Source organism: Micropterus salmoides, unplaced genomic scaffold (assembly GCF_014851395.1).
Source record: "Micropterus salmoides isolate LMB-PRFRI ecotype aquatic unplaced genomic scaffold, ASM1485139v1 Ms_hic_scaffold_11, whole genome shotgun sequence".
NCBI lineage: Eukaryota > Metazoa > Chordata > Actinopteri > Centrarchiformes > Centrarchidae > Micropterus > Micropterus salmoides.
This window is the reverse complement of record NW_024040152.1, coordinates 21,184,964-21,203,880: the sequence shown is the minus strand read 5'-3', so window position 1 is coordinate 21,203,880 and position 18,917 is coordinate 21,184,964. Positions and strand designations below refer to the sequence as shown.

Genomic DNA, 18,917 nt, shown 5'->3' with positions numbered 1-18,917 from the left:
GGGATACACCGGAAGTGAAAAGTGCCTTTCGAAAGAGGCAGGCAGCTGCAGGGTGAGGATATGAGGACAAAGATTGCACCCAGAGAAAACAAACGCTGCTTGAAGACCGTGGCTATCTTAACAAAGCGAGTGTTTAACGTTACCGTCTCCGAAATTTGTCGAATCAATGAAAACGCGAAATGTCATTTGTCGAATATTTTTTTCACAGAAAGCTATGTTTTCTAGAAAACACGACGAAGCCGACAGTGGCTGTCTCGTAGGAGCGATAATGTTCAGGCCTGTCACAGCTGGCTTGTTCAGATTTTGTCCATCACATCAATGACCATGGATGTCAGAGCAGTTCTGGAGTTTGCCACAGTTGCCAGGGGTCTGTCACTGTTCCTGCAGGTAAGTTTCAGGCGAGGTGGATGTAATTTGCAAATCTAGCTTCCCCAGTTTATAGCTATAATGTTATAGCTATAAACTAAGGTTATTAACCTTAAATCCCTCTGATGTTGAAGTCACCTTGGCAATTTTATGTTTCTGTGTGGTAGTTAACGAATAGTGCTCATGGGAATACAGTCTGTGATAAGTAGGTCACAGACAAAGTGACTGTACACGTGTGTGTGTGTGTGTGTGTGTGTGTGTGTGTGTGGTTTGTTTCTCTGTTCAGCAAACCTCTGTTTATTGAAAAATATTTCTTCTCAGGCGGTCCTGAATGCTGCCATTCCTGACCATGATGCTGATGCGTTCAGGCCCCCCCGGACAGAGGAGCCTCTGTACTTGGACTGTGCGGTGGAGTGGTTGTTGGGTGGGCTCTCTCACTGGGATGCCGAGCATTACCTCTTCATTGCTGAGAGAGGATACCTTTATGAGCACAACTTTGCTTTCTTCCCGCTCTTCCCTGTCGTCCTGCGAGGCCTGGCAGACACGGTACTGTGGCCTCTGAGCAGCTGGCTGAGTGTGCGGGGGCGTTTGCTGGTGGCTGTGGCCCTGGGGAACAGTGCCCTCTTCTTGCTGAGTGTGGTCGCCTTGCATGCGCTTAGTAGGATAGTTCTTCAGGACAGGCGCCTTGCTCTGCTCTCCAGCCTGCTCTACTGCATCACACCTGCCAATGTTTTCATGACTGCCGGATACTCAGAGAGCCTGTTTGCTGCGCTCACATTCGGTGGCCTGTTCCTCCTGGAAAAAGGATTCACCTTTCGGGCCTGCCTGGCGCTCAGTATAGCCACTGCAGCACGATCCAATGGACTTGTTAACATAGGATTCCTACTATATCTTCCATCACTGCACGCTATTTCCCAAATTCGTGTATATAGAACAACAACAAAAGGCCACACTAAAGTCTTGCACTACATTTGGGTCATCATCCGTCTCCTGCTAACCTCCCTCTTGGGAACTGCAATTATTGCCCTTCCCTTCTGTGCGTTCCAGTATTACGGGTATAGGACGTTTTGCACACCATCCGTCTCCTTGGAACGGATCCCACATGCTCTTCTGTCACTAGCTGAGCGGAAGGGCTACAGGGTTCCTGATGAAAATGGTCCACCACCACTCTGGTGCATGAGACCCCTCCCCCTGCTTTATTCTCATATCCAGGATGTGTACTGGGACGTGGGCTTCCTCCGCTACTTTGAGCTGAAGCAGATACCAAACTTTATTCTGGCTCTACCCATGGCTACCCTCGGCATAATGGCAGCTTATGCATACTTTCAAGCTAACCCAGAGCTGTGTCTGAGACTCGGACTTTGGGAGAGCGGCGCAAGTAAAGGGCTTGACAAACCCACACCGGGACTGTTCAACCCCAGGGTGTTTGTGTATGTTGTACATTCAACAGTACTCCTGGTGTTTGGAACACTGTGCATGCATGTGCAGGTAAGTAAATTGTATAATCATCTTCTTGTGGCACATTTAATCTGTCCGGGTGAGAGGAACAACTCATTCCACTTATTCCCATTTTTAATCTACATTTCTAGGTTTTAACCAGATTCATGGCCTCCTCGTCTCCCGTGCCCTTCTGGATAAGTGCTCATCTGCTCCTGCTCAATGAACCACTTCTCCATCGAAGGAAAACCTCAAACCCCAACGTACAGCTACAGACACATTCACGAAATGGATGCAAGCACACGCCTCAAAACCCCATCATTGCTCTGCTGCCACACTTTACAACTTGTTCTCCTACCACACAGAGCATCCTGGGATACTTCCTCTCTTACTGGGTGCTGGGCCTCGCACTGCATTGTAACTTCTTGCCATGGACATGACTTACTCTGGGCTTTAAATGCAATATTTCTATGTAGGACTGGGCTGTATACCACATTTTAAATGCCATAAATCCACGCACAGGTGTTTTTTTCAGCACATCAATCAATTGTTAAATTGTTCATTGCAGTAGCATTACAAAGAAATTGCTGTGATTATAATCATATACATGGATGCAACATTTTATCAATTATCAGATACTTTGCCTCATATTATGATTATACTGCTCAGTCCTACATAGAACTTATAGACATGATTACATTTTTGATGCAGATTCATTCATGCAATAGTCAGCTGTGTTTACTACTGCATGAATGAGTCTCAGTTAAATGTGTTTGCAACCGTTTGAGAACAAACTCACATGTACAATATACCTGAAACTTTATTGAACACCGTTTAGTTGTAAATCTTAGGAAGACTGGTTGTACTATTTCTTGCTGAAGCGTTGAATTTTATCTTCTCACGTTAATATTGCACTGCATGTTTGGAAGAATTCTTCCAAATTATATTTTGGGGTGTTTTGGATGTAAAAACAGATTTTGTTGCTGTAAAAGGATCCTCATTTTAGCTTTAATTTTTTATGTAAAGGTCATGTTTTTTGTTGAGGCATTAATGTAAAACTGCTGTATTGTGTTTTGTTGTAAAGTACATTGGTTGCAAAAGTTAAGCCTGGAATTTAAAAATTAAACATTTGACAATTCTAAACAAGAATGAATTCAGACATTTACTTTAAATGTGTGCATATATTTTCACATGTAAAATATTTTCTCTCTTTCTGTGTAAACAGTTTTTTTTTCATGGTTTCCTTACAAAACAGGTCCTTTACTACACTGTAATGGACACAGACATGTCAAGTGTAGAGTATCCCCCTTGCTTGACACTTGCAGACATTTCTTTTAAACCACTAGAGGCTGCTGTTACTCATGAAACACTTGAATGCACCACCCAGCACTTCTGAACTTTTATTTGGGGATGTTTTAGGGAAAACCCAACACAAAAATTAACAATTTAAGTGGACCCCTGGCTATTTGTACACCTTTTCTAAACAATCATGTAATCAAAGCAAGAGTTTTGACAAAAATGAATACAATGAAAGCTGTTACTCATGGTGTTCCTCTGGTGCGCATTGTCATTGGTTGTATAGGTTTAAATTATATGGCCTGTTTAAAAAAAATATTTTGTATAAGAACAATTGTCCACAAAGAATCAAGAACTACAGGAATGCAATAAAATGCAAATTAATTATTTAAAAATCAGACAATGTGATTTTCTGGATTTTTGTTTTAGATTCCGTCTCTCACAGTTGAAGTGTACCTATGATAAAAATTACAGACTTATACATGCTTTGTAAGTAGGAAAACCTGCAAAATCAGCAGTATCAAATACTTGTTCTCCCCACTGTAAGTCTACTAAGTTGTGCAATATTACCAAACACAAATGAAACTAATAAACACCTCAACCCTGTTCCAAAAGTGTCATGAACTCTAATCTTCGTGGTGTAACAAAGTTGGAAACATACTGAATAATGTCACAGCTGATATGCACACAGAACATTGGACTTGTAGTCAAACAGCACAATATATATAGTGGTATGTATGGGTTTGACAGGTGTATTTGGCAATTTGCTAAAATGCAGATTGCTTTACTAGTACTACTATACTGTAGATATACATCATATATTCCTCAACTTCATCTCTTCCTATTAGACATAAACAAAGACTGGAAACAGGCTCAGCAAAATAATAATAATACCAGAGTAGTCAATGATGCCCTCTTGGTAATGCTTTTCTCTGTCTCTGGAATGCACAATACACAGGATGAGGTTTAGCAGAACCAAGAAGCAGAAGCCAATCATTTTAAAAATGATTAAGCTAAATTTTAGATAAGTAAGTAGTACCTGGTATGTCATATAATGTCTGGGCTGGGATGAATTATGAATTAATAAAAGTACTACACATTAACTGGGAATTTTTGTATCTATAAAATACTGCAAACAGCCTATAACACCCACAATGTGTATGTAACCCCCCCAATAACCTCATAAAATACTGGTATGAGCTGACGGTATGAACTGAGTACAAAATGCTTTTTTGCTTTTTTGAAATTAATTGTTAAATTTAAACCTCATATTTTTATTGCCTTTTACTTTAAAGCTGTGTGTGTGTGTGTGTGTGTGTGTGTGTATGTGTGTCTTGAGGGGGGGTGAGGCGTGACACCACAATCTGTGATCAGATTCTGTGACCCAAATGGGAAGTTACGCGCCAGAGGCTTTGTTGACGATGAGAAGCGGTTGCAGTTTGGTTGTGTTTAGGTTCCAACAGTACTTGGTTATGGTAGGGAAAACATCGTCTTTTGGGTGTAGTCACAGAATCTGATAGGTCACAGATTGTGGTGTTACAGGCATCATTGTCATTGTCTTCTTCATTTATAATGTGAAGCACTTTCTGTTACATGGCTGTTGTATTAAAAGTGCTATACAAATAAACACTGAGAGGAAACTTGAGAGGAATTGGCGTTCCACCAAAGTGGAAAATTCTCGTTTAATTTGGCAAGATAGTCTTAAAACTTATAGGAAGGCCCTCCGTAATGCCAGAGCAGCGTACTACTCGTCATTAATAGAGGAAAATAGGAACAACCCAAAGTTTCTTTTCAGCACTGTAGCCAGGCTGACAGAGAGTCACAGCTCTATTGAGCCAAGTATTCCCATAGCTCTCAGTAGTTACGACTTCATGAGCTTCTTTAATGATAAAATTCTAGCTATTAGAGACAAAATTCACCAAGACCTTCCCTCAACTGGCACCAGCTTATCTCTTAACTCAGGAACCTTAGAAACAGCTGTAGAACCAGATACATGTTTAGACTGTTTTGCTTCCCTCAATCTTTACCAACTAACTTCAATAATTTCTTCATCTAAACCATCAGCCTGCCTCTTAGACCCCATCCCGACTAGGCTGCTTAAAGATGTTTTACCCTTAGTCAGCACCTCTATACTAGATATGATCAATCTATCTTTATCAACAGGCTATGTACCACAGTACTTTAAAGTAGCTGTAATTAAACCTCTTCTGAAAAAGCCCAAACTTGATCCGGATGTTTTAGCCAACTATAGACCTATATCTAACCTTCCATTTCTCTCTAAGATTCTGGAGAAAGCAGTTGCTAAACAGCTGTGTGACTTTCTACAGAGCAATTGTTTATTTGAGGATTTTCAGTCAGGATTTACATGTACATGTTAACGATGAGAGTCCATGCATGCCAAAGTTAGTCATGGAGTTCCTCAAGGATCTGTCCTCGGACCAATCCTCTTCACTTTATATATGCTTCCTTTAGGCAATATTATCAGGAAACATTCCATAAGCTTTCATTGTTATGCAGATGATACTCAGTTATATCTATCGATCAAGCCAGATGAAACTCATCAGTTAGCTAAACTTCAAATGTGCCTTCAGGATGTTAAAACCTGGATGACCTGTAATTTTCTCATGTTAAACTCAGATAAAACTGAAGTTATTGCTCTGGGGCCTAAGCACCTCCGTGACGCATTATCTAAAGATATAGTTTCCCTGGATGGCATCGCCCTGGCCTCCAGCACCACTGTGAGGAATCTTGGAGTTATCTTTGATCAGGACATGTCGTTTAAGTCTCACATTAAGCAAATTTCAAGGACCGCCTTTTTTCACCTACGTAATATTGCGAAAATCAGGAACATCCTGTCTAAAAATGATGCAGAAAAACTAGTCCATGCATTTGTTACTTCTAGGCTGGATTACTGCAATTCCTTATTATCAGGCTGCTCGAAAAAGTCCATTAAGACTCTTCAGCTGAACCAGAATGCTGCAGCACGTGTTCTGACAGGAACCAGGAAAAGAGATCACATTTCTCCTGTTTTAGCTTCTTTGCATTGGCTTCCAGTAAAATCCAGAATAGAATTTAAAATCATTCTTCTTACCTACAAAACTCTCAATGGTCAGGCACCATCTTATCTTAAAGAGCACATAGTACCTTACTACCCCACCAGAGCACTGCGCTCCCAGAATGCAGGGTTACTTGTGGTTCCTAGAGTCTCCAAAAGTAGACTAGGAGCCAGAGCATTCAGCTATCAAGCTCCCCTCCTGTGGAACCAGGTTCCAGTTTGGGTTCAGGAGGCAGACACCATCTCCACATTTAAGAGTAGGCTTAAGACTTTCCTCTTTGATAAAGCTTATAGTTAGGGCTGGCTCAGGTGAGTCCTGAACCATCCCTTAGTTATGCTGCTATAGGCCTAGACTGCCGGGGGATTTCCCATGATGCACTGAGCTCCTCTCTCCTCTACTTTCTCACCCTCTGTATGCAACCTCATCCCATTATTGCATGTTACTAACACAACTTCTCCCCTTTCTGGTAGTCTTGTGCTTTCTCGTCTCTCTCCTCTCTCCTATCACTTCCTGCAGGTTTTCTGGCTCTGGAGCTGTGGAGTCTGGATCTGTGGTGCGGGTCACCTGCTGCCCCCGTGTTCCTGCTCGACACCCTCTGCTGCAACGACTATTGTTGCTAGTCTTATTGTTATTATTGTTATTATAATCATTAACATTACGATTGTTACCATTAACACTATTATAAATATCTGTACCATTTTTCATTTAGTCTATAGCAACATCACCTTCACTGTCTGTACCTCTGTGTGTATATTGTGTAGGCTGCCTCCCTCCCCTCTCTCTCTCCTTACATCCCTCTCTTTTTCTCTCTATTCCTCTCCTGCTCTCTCTCTCTCTCTCTCTCTCTCCCTCTCCTTCACCCCCAACCGGTGGAGGCAGATGGCCGCCCACCCTGAGCCATGGTTCTGCTCGAGATTTCTGCCTCTTAAAAGGAAGTTTTTCCTTGCCTCTGTCGCCTAGTGCTTGCTCTTGGTGGGAACTGTTGGGCTTCTGTAAATATCATCACAGAGTACGGTCTAGACCTAACTGTTGTTGTTGTGATTTGGTGCTATATAAATAAAATTGAAATTGAAATTGAATTGAAATTGATTGATTGATATTAAGGGCTTTAATTATTCTATGTGGGAAAAACACTTTGGGCTGCCCATGTCAATCAAAACCAAACAGATAATCATCACGGGGTCTGCGTGTTGATGTCAACACCGGAAGATAGGAGCAGAACTATCTAGCCAATATATAGTAGAAAACGGGACACCTCAGGGGAGTGTAATAAGTCCAACTTTATTTTCCATTATGATAAATGATGTATTTGTAAACATTCCAACTGATATGGGGAGATCATTGTTTGCAGATGATGGAGCATTGTGGAAAAGAGGGAGAAATGTGGAATATGTAGCTAAGAAAATGCAAGATGGAATTAATCATGTTGAAAAGTGGGAAACAAAATGGGGATTTAAGTTTTCAGTGGAAAAAACAAAAGTTATGTTCTTCACAAGAAAGAAAGTCAGGGAATGGTATTTGAAATTGTGTGGAAATAATTTAGAGAGAGTCGAAAGTTTTCGTTTTTTGGGAGTATATTTTGATGTGAGATTAACATGGAGAGAGCATATTAGATATGTAGTTGATATGTGTAAAAAAGTTATAAATGTCATGAGGTGTCTTGCAGGATTGGGGTGGGGAGCGGATGTAGCATCGCTGAAATACATATATATAGCCTTAATAAGATCAAGGTTAGACTATGGAAGTATTATATATGGTTCGGCAGCCAAATCTGTGTTAGCAGACCTGGATGTTATACAAGCTCGGGCTTTAAGAGTGTGTGTAGGAGCGGTTAGAACCTGCCCAGTATGTGCTCTCCAAGTGAAAGCAGGTGAAATGCCATTGTGGCTGAGGAAGAAGCAGCTGGGGGCTAATTATTGGGTAAATTTAAGAGGGCATGGAGATAGCCATCCAGCAAAAAGGGTGCTGCAGACGTGCTGGGAGAAGCAGACAACACAAAAAACAAGTTTTGGGTGGACAGGAGAGCAAATGGCAAGGGATACAGGGGTATATGATAAAGAGTTTGGCGCAAATGTGGTGTGGCCTATCAGACCTGTCTGGGAATTAGAAGTACCATTTGTAGATTTGGAACTACTTGAGATTAAACGCAATAATAAGAATGCCGATTTAACTAGTGTATATTATAGCTATAGGGAATGTATGTATAAGGAAAGTATTCAGATTTTCACAGATGGGTCAAAGGACATGCAAACAGATACAACAGGGTCTGCAGTTGTTGTTCCTAAGTATCAGTTAGAACTTAGCAAAAGAACATCTGATTGTCTGAGTGTGTTTGCAGTTGAACTGTTTGCCATATTGATGGCGTTGGAATGGACAGAACAAATTAGTGATAAGGAAATATTAATATGTAGTGACTCTGTGTCAGCTCTTATAAGCATGAAGACATGCACTAGAAGTCACCTGGACCTGCTTTATGAAGTCTTATTTATGAACTCAAGAATAGCTAGGTAGGGGAAAAATGTCATATTTCTGTGGGTCCCTGCACACTCGGGAATTCAGGGAAATGAGAAAGCAGATAAGGTGGCAAAAGAAGCAGTTAAAAAAGGAGATGTTGAAGTCAACATTAAATTATCAAAATCAGAGGGGAAAGGCATAGTGTGGAGAAGTGTAAATCAACAATGGCAACAGAGCTGGGATAATGCAATAAAAGGGAGACATTTACATGGAATCCAAAGCAAAGTAGGTATATCAAGAAGCAGGGGAGCAAAGAGGAAAGAGCAGGTGATAATAAGTAGGTTGAGAATTGGGCATAGCAATCTTAACAGCACACTTTTAATTACAGGAACATCCTACAGGAATGTGTGAACAATATCAGGAGGCTGAAACAGTAGAACATATTCTTATAACATGCAGGAAATTTACTCAGGAAAGACAAGAAATGATAACACAGTTTAAAAAAATAGGGCGGATAGATAATACAGTAAAAAGTTTATTGGAGTATGGAGAAAGTGTGGAGGGTAGGAAATGGATATTTGGTTTTCTGAGGGCGACTGGATTAGATAGGCGGGTTTTGGTATGAATGGAAGCAAAGGGTAAATAAAACCTGAAGGTGGCAGTAATGCAACTCAATGGATGCCAGCTGCCGTAAAAACACAAAGAAGAAGAAGAAGACTTAAACACCGTGACGTAAATTGTCTGACGGCAAAAAAAAGGAAATGTGAACTGCTGTAAGAAGCTTGAGCCGAAGCACGTCTGTTTGTGTTGATTTTTTTGTTGATGAAAAGCGAGTTAATATAACCAAATGAGTACTTCTATTTACGAATGGCTTTAATTTAACTACCAAAGATGGTAGTTAACCTTGAATCAACCCGGGACCTGAGTCAGCTCATAAAACTCTGCCTTTGCTGTTTTGCTAGCTAGCTAGCGTTAGGTTTCAGGATGGGCAACTGAACGCTAACCGCCCTCAAGGAAAAATATCAGTGTAGAATGACTGAATCTTGAGAGTATTGTCTCTCGATAGCGCGGCGAGAAAAGAGAGTTTACGTGTGTGCCTTTAGCTACCTCCGATACTGTGTCGATACTGTTTACACGATGAAGAACTGCGAGTACCAGCAGATCGACCCGAGAGCGCTGTCGGTGTCGCCCTCGTCCGCACAGAACCACACCGAGAAGAAAGTGCAGCGGCCGCGGAGGAAATGGGAAGTGTTCCCGGGGAAGAACAGGTTTTTCTGCGATGGACGGATCATGCTGGCCAGACAGAGCGGTGTCCTTCCTCTGACACTGGGCCTTATTGTTGTCACTTGTGGCCTTTTCTTTGCATTCGAGTGAGTAACTAGACATGTTCTTTGTTTCTTTCCTGTGAGCCCTGAATGCAACACGAAAGGTCGTTGCTGCTTACAGGCGTGTGGAAGTCACATTCCCGTTGCTTAATCTTTTTGTGACAATATACTTGGATTAAAGGCGTTTTTGACTATGGCAGATTGAAACAAACCCATATTTTTCTCTTACAGTTGCCCATTCCTGGTGAAGCATCTGACCGTCTTCATACCTGTGATTGGTGCGGTGCTTTTTGTGTTTGTGGTCCTCTCCCTGCTGAGAACCAGCTTTACAGATCCAGGCATCTTACCTAGGGCCACTCCAGATGAAGCAGCAGACATAGAGAAGCAGATAGGTAAGGCACACCCTGGAATTGCATACTTGCTGTGGGACAGATTGGGTAAAAGAGCTTTGCCATATGGGGGATCTCTGAGTGTTTGTTGTTGAACTGCACACCTAGACCTAAGAAGAGCACAAAAGCCAGACATAACTTTGTCTGTGTTTATTTATTCCTTGTTATATAATTTGACTGTGTCTTGTGTGAACTGTTTTGATCAAAAATGCAAGTCCCAGTGAGTCTCTCCCCTTATGCTTCTCTATTTTAAGATACCTCAGGATCCTCTACGTATCGCCCCCCTCCGCGGACCAAAGAGATCCTTATCAACCAGCAGGTGGTAAAGCTCAAATACTGCTTCACTTGTAAAATGTTCCGGCCTCCTCGGACCTCCCACTGCAGCCTGTGTGACAACTGTGTGGGTAAGGATTTAGCGGGGAAGTTACCACTTATCCCAACCGCACTAATTAAACTTAACAACCTAATAGCATTGCCAAGGTTTTGACTGCAAAGTGTGTCTTTTGCCAGACTGAAAGGTTGGAGCTGTTAGAGGACAATACACCTTTTAAATGATGATCTTAAAACAGTGATCACACCATGTGCTTCCTGCAACCATTCCCCCTCTATACCGGCTGTTAAAATATCCCTTCCTAACCTCCTTTCAGTGGAAGAGATGGGGCGCACAAAATATACAGACCTCCTTCAGTGCAAAAATGTATTCTTAAGTTCATCTGAAGCCAGTCTGAGTTAATCAAATCATGTGTGTTTCTCATAAAGTTACAGCATTTTAGCACAAAGTTCCACTTTGCGTTTGCCTGACAGTGTTTACTTGCTGGCCTGTGGTTGAGGCATAGTAACACAAAGCCTCAAATTAACCAAAGCTAAACCTTAGATTTAGTTTTTGCACAGAACGAAGACCTGGGATTTTGTCCCCCATCACTTACATTGGAAGGATTCTCTGTATGTGTTATGGTATCAACAGGAGGAATGATCACAGCAAGAAAACACGGTTTCAATGATCATATTAAAACCTGATTGTCAGTTTTACTTGAAAAATTGTGAACCTGTCATTTAGCTGAAGTAGTGATTGTGTTTTATAATAATTCAGTAACAGCATGTTTGTTATTAAGCTTTACAGCTGTACAACTACTATAAATGTACCTCTAATCTCTGGTATGTGTACTGTTTTTTCCGTCTTCAGAGCGATTTGATCATCACTGCCCATGGGTGGGGAACTGTGTGGGCAAGCGCAATTACCGCTTTTTCTACAGCTTCATCATCTCTCTGTCTTTTCTGACATCTTTCATATTTGGCTGTGTCATCACACACATTACCCTGCGTAAGTATTTTCACTCCGTATGAAGACACACATGCACTCAGTAGTTGTGGGATGCTCCAGCCATGTTATCAAGAACCACTCTAAAGATTATTTTATTTCTGATTTATCTTTTTTTGTCCAGGTTCTCAAGCAGGTAAAAGCCTTGTTCAAGCCATTCAAGAGAGCCCTGCCAGATATCCTTTTGTACATACCAAGTGTTCACATCATCAAACTGTTTTTGAGATATATGACATCTTTAAATATGCTACTGTTTTGCGCCAAGAAACAACACACGTTACACTGTTGACAAGGCATTTCCCGCTGCTCCTCAGCCTAAGCCAGCGCTTAATAGGATCAGAGAGTTAGCATCCAGCAAAGACGTGCTTTTAGGCAGATGGCTTTCCAGTAGGTTTGCTGCCTCATGTCCTTATGAGATGATGTCAGTGGCTAGACAAATATAGGCTGAGTGACTGCAGAGAAGGTCGTTTTGTTATTCATAGACAGGGTGTGTGTTCATTTCCTCATGGTATGCATGACATGTCATCTTTAGTTATCTAGTTACCTCATAGAGAAGATGTTCTGATAACATTTTTTAGCAACACATTACATCAGTTTTCATATTAAAATAAAAAACAATGATTTCATGAATCTCCTGTGAATATTGGGCTTCCAAGGCGATAGTGCCATTTTTAGCCAATTTACAAATCAAATATTATTTGCAACTGTCTGCATAGACATGTTTACAATTCAATGATTCTATTCTATGTCTAAATAAATGACACAAGTATATAACTAGTTTTATTTCAACAAATCATCACACAGTGGCAGTATCTCTTAGACGTCGTGCTTTGTGCAGGAAGAAAAGCAGCCTGTGTGTAGCAGTGGCAGAAAAACAACTTACACACATTGAGCTTTGTTATAGCTTTTAATCATCAGGTTTTAATTGCTTAATCTGTCTGAAATAATCATTGGTAAAATTATCATGCCTTGACTCCTCTTCCTTGTGCACTGTGGTGGAGTTGGTGATTTGTTTCTTCTCCATCTGGTCTATAATGGGCCTCTCAGGCTTCCATACTTACTTAGTGGCCTCCAACCTCACAACAAATGAAGATGTAAGTACTCCTGCATCTATATATGATACATTTTGGGTCATGATTGTGTAAAATAGACTTGATCCTCCAACTGACAGCTTACTTTATTCATTCACTGTGCAGATAAAGGGCTCCTGGTCAAGTAAAAGGGGTGCAGAGGAGTCTGGGAACCCGTACAGTTACAACATATTATAACCAACTGCTGTGCGACGTTATGTGGCCCCATGCCCCCAAGGTGAGTTAAGATGTCCCCCTTATGAAATATAAGCTGAACAACACATTTTTCTTTAATCCAACATGTTCCTCTTTTCAGTACCAGTGGTTTCGTTATCACTTCCTTGACGATAGCATCAGTTACAGTTCATGTTAGTGCATCATAACACAATCCTCTGTTCTCTTCTCTAGTCTGATTGACCGAAGAGGTTTCCTGTCCCTTGACGAGACAGTCCCTACCGCTTCTGCCACGGAGATCGAGCTGCCTCCCTTCGTGGCCAAGAATGACACGCACATGGTAGGGTGAACCAGCTTGTGGTCCCTCCCAAGTCCCAACTTCCCCATAGCTCCTGTGTTGTTGTTAGGCTGCCCACCCCTCCCCCCGTGTGCCTTCTCCACTGTGTGTCCACTCCTTCACCCTCCAGACTACCAACTTCACTCCCTCAACTAGAGTTGTCAACATGTGGTGTGTTGAATCTGCGCACAGGTTTATGAAACTTGTACATTTATTTTTGTATTGTTTATGACAACAGAAAGCAGAGCATGGATTTTTTAAAATAATCGATGGCCTCTTAGGTTGTCTATGACTAGACTGGAAAAACATCACCAGCGCTCAGCTTATGCTGACATCCATATCCACAGTAGAAATGATTGTGCTTGCTAATTAGAGCTGGCATTTAACAGAAACTTCTACTGAAGAGGTTACTTATCAGCAGGCTGAAATAATACTGCTGTGTCGCTTGTTCTTTGAGCTTTGGAACAAAATGTTTTGGAAACCACCTGTAACACTGTTTGACATCATTGAGCAATTCACAGTGCAAGAACATGGGCAGAGAGCTTTAAGAGTTTTTACAGCCAGAAATGAAACCATCTGTTGAGGTTACCCAGTCAGACTGCCGCACATATATTATGGTCATTTGGTGCTGTGGGACAGTAAACATGTCAATTGTTGCACCTTTTTTTATATTTGATTTGCATTTTTGGTTGCTTACATTTCAACTTATTGCTGTATCTACCTCCCTGTTGCTGTAGTACTGGGTTTGCTTGTATGTTGTGGTGAAGGTGCACACACAAAGGACTTAATTACTGCTTTTTAGTAGGACATGCAGATGATATTCGATCATATTATGTATTTGGTTTTTCAGCACTTTCATCACACATTATTTGTCACAGGTCTTCAATACATTTGTTACTGTTTTGTCGGGATATTAAATGTCTGATATATAATTAGCTATATTGCTCTATTTTGACCTACTTATATTATTTACCTTAAAAGTTTCTTTTATGTGTTTAAATAAACATTATTTTTGTATTTTGGCCTCTGTTTTGAGTTTACTTTGCCTCTTCCTTTTTTTTTTTTCAGTCCTCCATGCTCCTTACTGCATATTTAAAGGAGAAGAAGAAAAGTTGTAATTTCTGAGGTTATTCTTTGGAGTTCATTGTTTCGTTTGTCTGTAACATAATTGCTAGACGAAAGGTCTGACACTCAGTGTTGTATCCATTCCACCCTGCTAGGAGGAGAACTGTCAGGATTTTGCTATTTCCTGCACAGCCTGAAGGGCACTGCCGCATGTAGACGGTTGATGGTAAGAGTAGGGTTTGAACTTTAAACCAATCACAACATCTCTTCATTGTGTCTTTTATTTTTGATAACACATGGTTTGTGTTTAGGTTTGGAATCGCCACCATCTTTATAGATATTTTCCTTTCTAAGAAATATCTTTTTTTGTTGGTGTTGCATAAACTCAAGCGCAGGTGGGGCAGATCTTGTGATTGGGCTGTAGTGATGGTGTGGAGGGGTACGCTGCCTTAACGTGCATGCTTTCACTACCATTCATTCTCCTGTCATTAACACTCGCTCGCTCACTCTGGTATGGGGACGGAGCTCATGTTTGAAGGCTGGTGATCCTACTCTTGTACTCTCTGTAGTTAGATGAGTGTGCCTGGGGCGTTATTGTGCATGCATGGTGATGCAAGTTAGTCTGCATAAACTGTACATCTTCCTTTCTACTGTGATCAGAGCCAGAAGAAACCCAGGGAGAAGCATCTTTCCACACATTCTACCTGTGTTGTATTGTCTGCATCTGCCTCACTTCTTCCATGCTCCTCCATTTGAAGCTTTTGACAATGCCCTCATTGGTGCTGTTATCGCTTTCACTGTGCTTTTATGAGTTCTAATCATTTAAATCACATTGCAGAATTTTCTATATGTGTTTGTCCTGTTCCTACTGTTCGGTCATTAATAACACAAACTGATGATGTGGCCCATTTCAGTGCTTTTTCCTTGACTGTTTTTTTTCCCCTTCTCACACAGTGCACCCAGAGCACCAAGGATGTGCTGGAGAGGATGGTCCACACATTAGACTTTCATGGCTTGTGCCCCCCTGGCACCCCAAAGACCACCCCTCTGGGCCAGGAGGTTTCCAGCACGGCAGCGATTTTCACAGAAGTGTCACCCTCCACTGGCTGTCCCACGTTCAGCAGAAGTAGCAAGAGGGACTCGCTGCACTCCATCAACCCGGCCTTCCGTCTGGCTTCTCCCTCCCCGTCGCTGGGCCGCGCCACCTTGATTCTAGGCAATGCACCTGACATTGGCTTTATCCCGCCACGCTGAGTACACCCAGTAACCATAAGAGAACAGAAGGAGTCTTTGTGCGCTCGTCTTGCTGCACGTAATGCCACTCTGTAACACTGGCAATGTTTCTGGCTACATATAAATTTTTTCATAGTTGTGGTCGAGCTGTTTTTTGCCACTTGGTATCTCAAGATGTCATTGATGAGTTGATTGAGCGTTAACTGGAGGGTTTTTATCTTCTGTGAGTTTTATCAACAGCGTCCTACTATACTATGTGTGTCCTTCAGGATGGAGGTAAATCTTAGTAATACTTGGAAGCACAATATAGAGATATTTTTTTAACACCTTTTTACGAAGACACCCTGAACATGCCTCTACACCTTCCACACAACCTCAAGCCATACGTCACAACCGCAGTGTTTAGGTTCTCGCTAATACCTTATGCAAATGTCTTTAAATCTGTGAATACTTAAAGTCTGAGTGTGGATGTACAGAGAAAAGAAAGTTTTGATTGACTAAACTGGCAAGCTCTGGATAGTGAGCCATTTCAGGATGATCGACTCAAGAGTTTAGCCTTATGTCATGTGCTGCTATTTCCTGTTGTCTAGATCTACATCATCACAGCATCATCATCAGGTGGATGCAGCTTGACAGGATTTCCAGAGTTTGAAGAGGGATGGCGAGGTGCAGTTTTTTATTTTATGTATAATGTATACATATCGTGGTTTTTGCTGTATTTTGTAATCAGTTCTGCATGTCTTGAATGTCTGCTGCTCTTACACCATATACCGTTTTCTTTTTGTGAGGTGTATCACTTTAGACTTAAAACAGGTGAAACAGTGAATTTGTGCAGATATTTTTCATGTATGACTGGACACTAACTGACTGGAGCATTTTCAGAAGTAGTTCCTCTACATATTGCTTTGGTTGGATGTCAAAACCCAGTATTTATTTGAACTCAAAATCAAAAATCATTTGTTGCTGCCAGTTTTTTTGTGAATATGATTTACTGAGATGCTTTTGGTACAACTGAGCACCTGCTTTTTATTTTCCTGAGTATGTTGTTTATTACAGCACGGGCCCAATGTGTGGACTGTGTCAAGCAGAGTAATGTTGTAGGAATGTTTGAGACCTCTTTACATGCAGGGCAATTTTCATGGCTGCAACCTTATTTTCCTACTTTTTACAGGATGGAACTTCACCCTCTGTTTCATGATGATGAGTAGGCAACACATTTCTTGTAGGAGGAAACAGCAAGAGTTAGTATGTGCCACTAGGGGGCAGCCTGTGAATACGGACTGCAGCCTAGTAAGGGGTCAATTTAGTAACACACCATTAACAGAAAGGCCTTTTGATGTCATATTTATTTTTTGTAATTGAGCGTTGAAGCTGTACATAGGTTGTGAGTTTGTGAAGAACCACGTTGCCATAGTCAGTGGGTCGTTCATTTATCAGTCTGCATCAAGACCCATAGGTTATATAAACAATTACAAGCAGTGCTTGTATGAACAAACTTGTTCGTATTTCGTAGGATGTAACAGTGGAACTGTAACATTTGGTTAATAAAAATGATGAGTTTTGTTGATTTGGGCTTTTTTGGGCTCTTTTTACCTCCAGTTTATTTTTGTTTCAGATTTCCGGAATTAAAAATATGTAGAGTTAGCATGCAAAGGCTGTGTTCGCTTTAATGAAACTACAGTGCCTTTAAACAGGCATGAAATAATGTCAAACTATAATGTTCAGTTTGCTTCACCAGTGATTTTTGGGTTCATCCTTTCTGACAGCTCCCTCATGGAAACAATGAGGAGGCGAAGATCTGGTAATACAAAAGTGTGTGGTTAGGACTAGATAAATTTGCCTATGATATACAATGAGGTGACAGGGTAACTCAGGATGGGATACACACATTTTGTTAGCTAATAAACCTCAAAGTCTTTTGTTAACAAACCAGATCATATGCATTATATATTCACCAGAAGCCAAAAATTAAAGACAGTATAACTGTATCCTCTCTCCATCTGCCCAATAATAAGATTAAGTCTTTTGGACTTTTTTCCCCCTGTTGGAAATAGCCATGCAAAATAGATATATTTTTTCATTGTGGTGAATTGTTTCTTTGGCATAGCTGATGGCATGATGTTTATTCTGTGCTCCGGGTTTTACTTTTTAAAAAGACGCTTTTATTTTCGCCTGTAATTATTGAAATTGAAAACTGGAGAAAAATATCCTGAAGGCCGGTGAGGACGACGGATTGACCGTGGCAGCTGAGGTTGGAGTCTGACTGCTCTCAGCTGTCACTACTGGGTGCAATAAAGTGAGAATGTTGCATTAAGCTCCACCGAAATCACCATTGAGTGTCTACATGTGGCGGCTGCTGTCTCCTTTCATAGAGGAGAGAAGTCTTTACATATAAAAAAAAATTTATTTAGTTAGGATGCAATTTTAGGACTTTATTTTTACTTTACAGCAATTTTTAAAAATGTATCTTAATACCATTTTTACTGCAGGGGACACCGGGTATGGTTGTAACAACACCAATTCCACCAATTACAGATAAGATAGGAGAGATCCTATCAGTATTTCCCTACTTCCTCCCTGGACTATGTTTTGTGTAGTATCTATACTATTGCAGATAAAATTGTATGACTTATATCAGAATAAAATGTAGTTTCTTGGGCAACGTGAATCATTTTTACCCTGATAATTTCAAATCACTATGCTAATACAGCTAGCTAAACAATGGCTGACCGGGGTGGGGTGGGTTGTAACACAACTAGGGAGTTTTGATTGCTGATTGATTGTTGATTTTACTGTTTTTACTCTGGGACTACCAAGCCTGCACTCCAGAGTTCACCAGCATTCATTTGTCAGCTCTGTGACCAGTACTCTCCATTCACATGTAGTTCACATGCTGGTGCATGTATCTGAACCTGATCTTCTCCCTACTCAGTCTCCACCGGTGGAGAGGGCTGAAAAGAGTACCAGCAAATAATGTAAAATGTAGTAGTGCCTATACTCATCGGTATGCAGTGCAAGCACTGACTGTGACTCTGATCAAGAATATACACACATACAGATGTTTGTTTTTGTTAGATCGAAGGATGTACAAAGATTTTCTTTAATTAGGTACATTGTAGTAGAGTTTATTAAGTATGCTGTTAAGTAAGTATGTTCTGATTGACAAATCTACACACACACACACACACACGGGCAAGTCAATCGGCTATACCAACCTAGTTGATATGGTCTGGCATCCATTTTTACTTATTTTGTCTAATTATTACAACTTAACCCAGCACGTGTTAAAACCTTCCCCGGTAGTGGGGTAGGTTGTAACAACGGAACACCATGGATTTGACATCAAATCGAGGTCTGTGATATTCTTGTAGAGAATTGAATTGGTGCCATTTGTAGT

General features: G+C 41.0%; 2 protein-coding genes across 2 annotated transcripts; both read left to right on the top strand.

Annotated features, from left to right (window-relative positions):
- Positions 1-24: 24 nt before the first annotated feature.
- On the top strand, positions 25-2,952 carry pigv (phosphatidylinositol glycan anchor biosynthesis, class V). The gene is made up of 3 exons (XM_038711806.1): positions 25-387; positions 688-1,854; positions 1,956-2,952. Exons 1-3 carry the CDS (start codon positions 319-321, stop codon positions 2,241-2,243), a joined length of 1,524 nt encoding a protein of 507 aa, XP_038567734.1. The 5' UTR covers positions 25-318; the 3' UTR covers positions 2,244-2,952.
- A 6,395-nt stretch (positions 2,953-9,347) lies between these two features.
- Positions 9,348-17,087, top strand: zdhhc18a (zinc finger DHHC-type palmitoyltransferase 18a). Its single transcript, XM_038711804.1, is given in 10 exon segments — positions 9,348-9,979; positions 10,166-10,326; positions 10,578-10,727; positions 11,507-11,644; positions 11,766-11,817; positions 12,633-12,735; positions 12,838-12,898; positions 12,901-12,949; positions 13,120-13,225; positions 15,242-17,087. Coding segments are annotated over 10 exon segments (1,353 nt in total). The 5' UTR covers positions 9,348-9,746; the 3' UTR covers positions 15,542-17,087.
- The last annotated feature ends 1,830 nt before the right edge of the window (positions 17,088-18,917 follow it).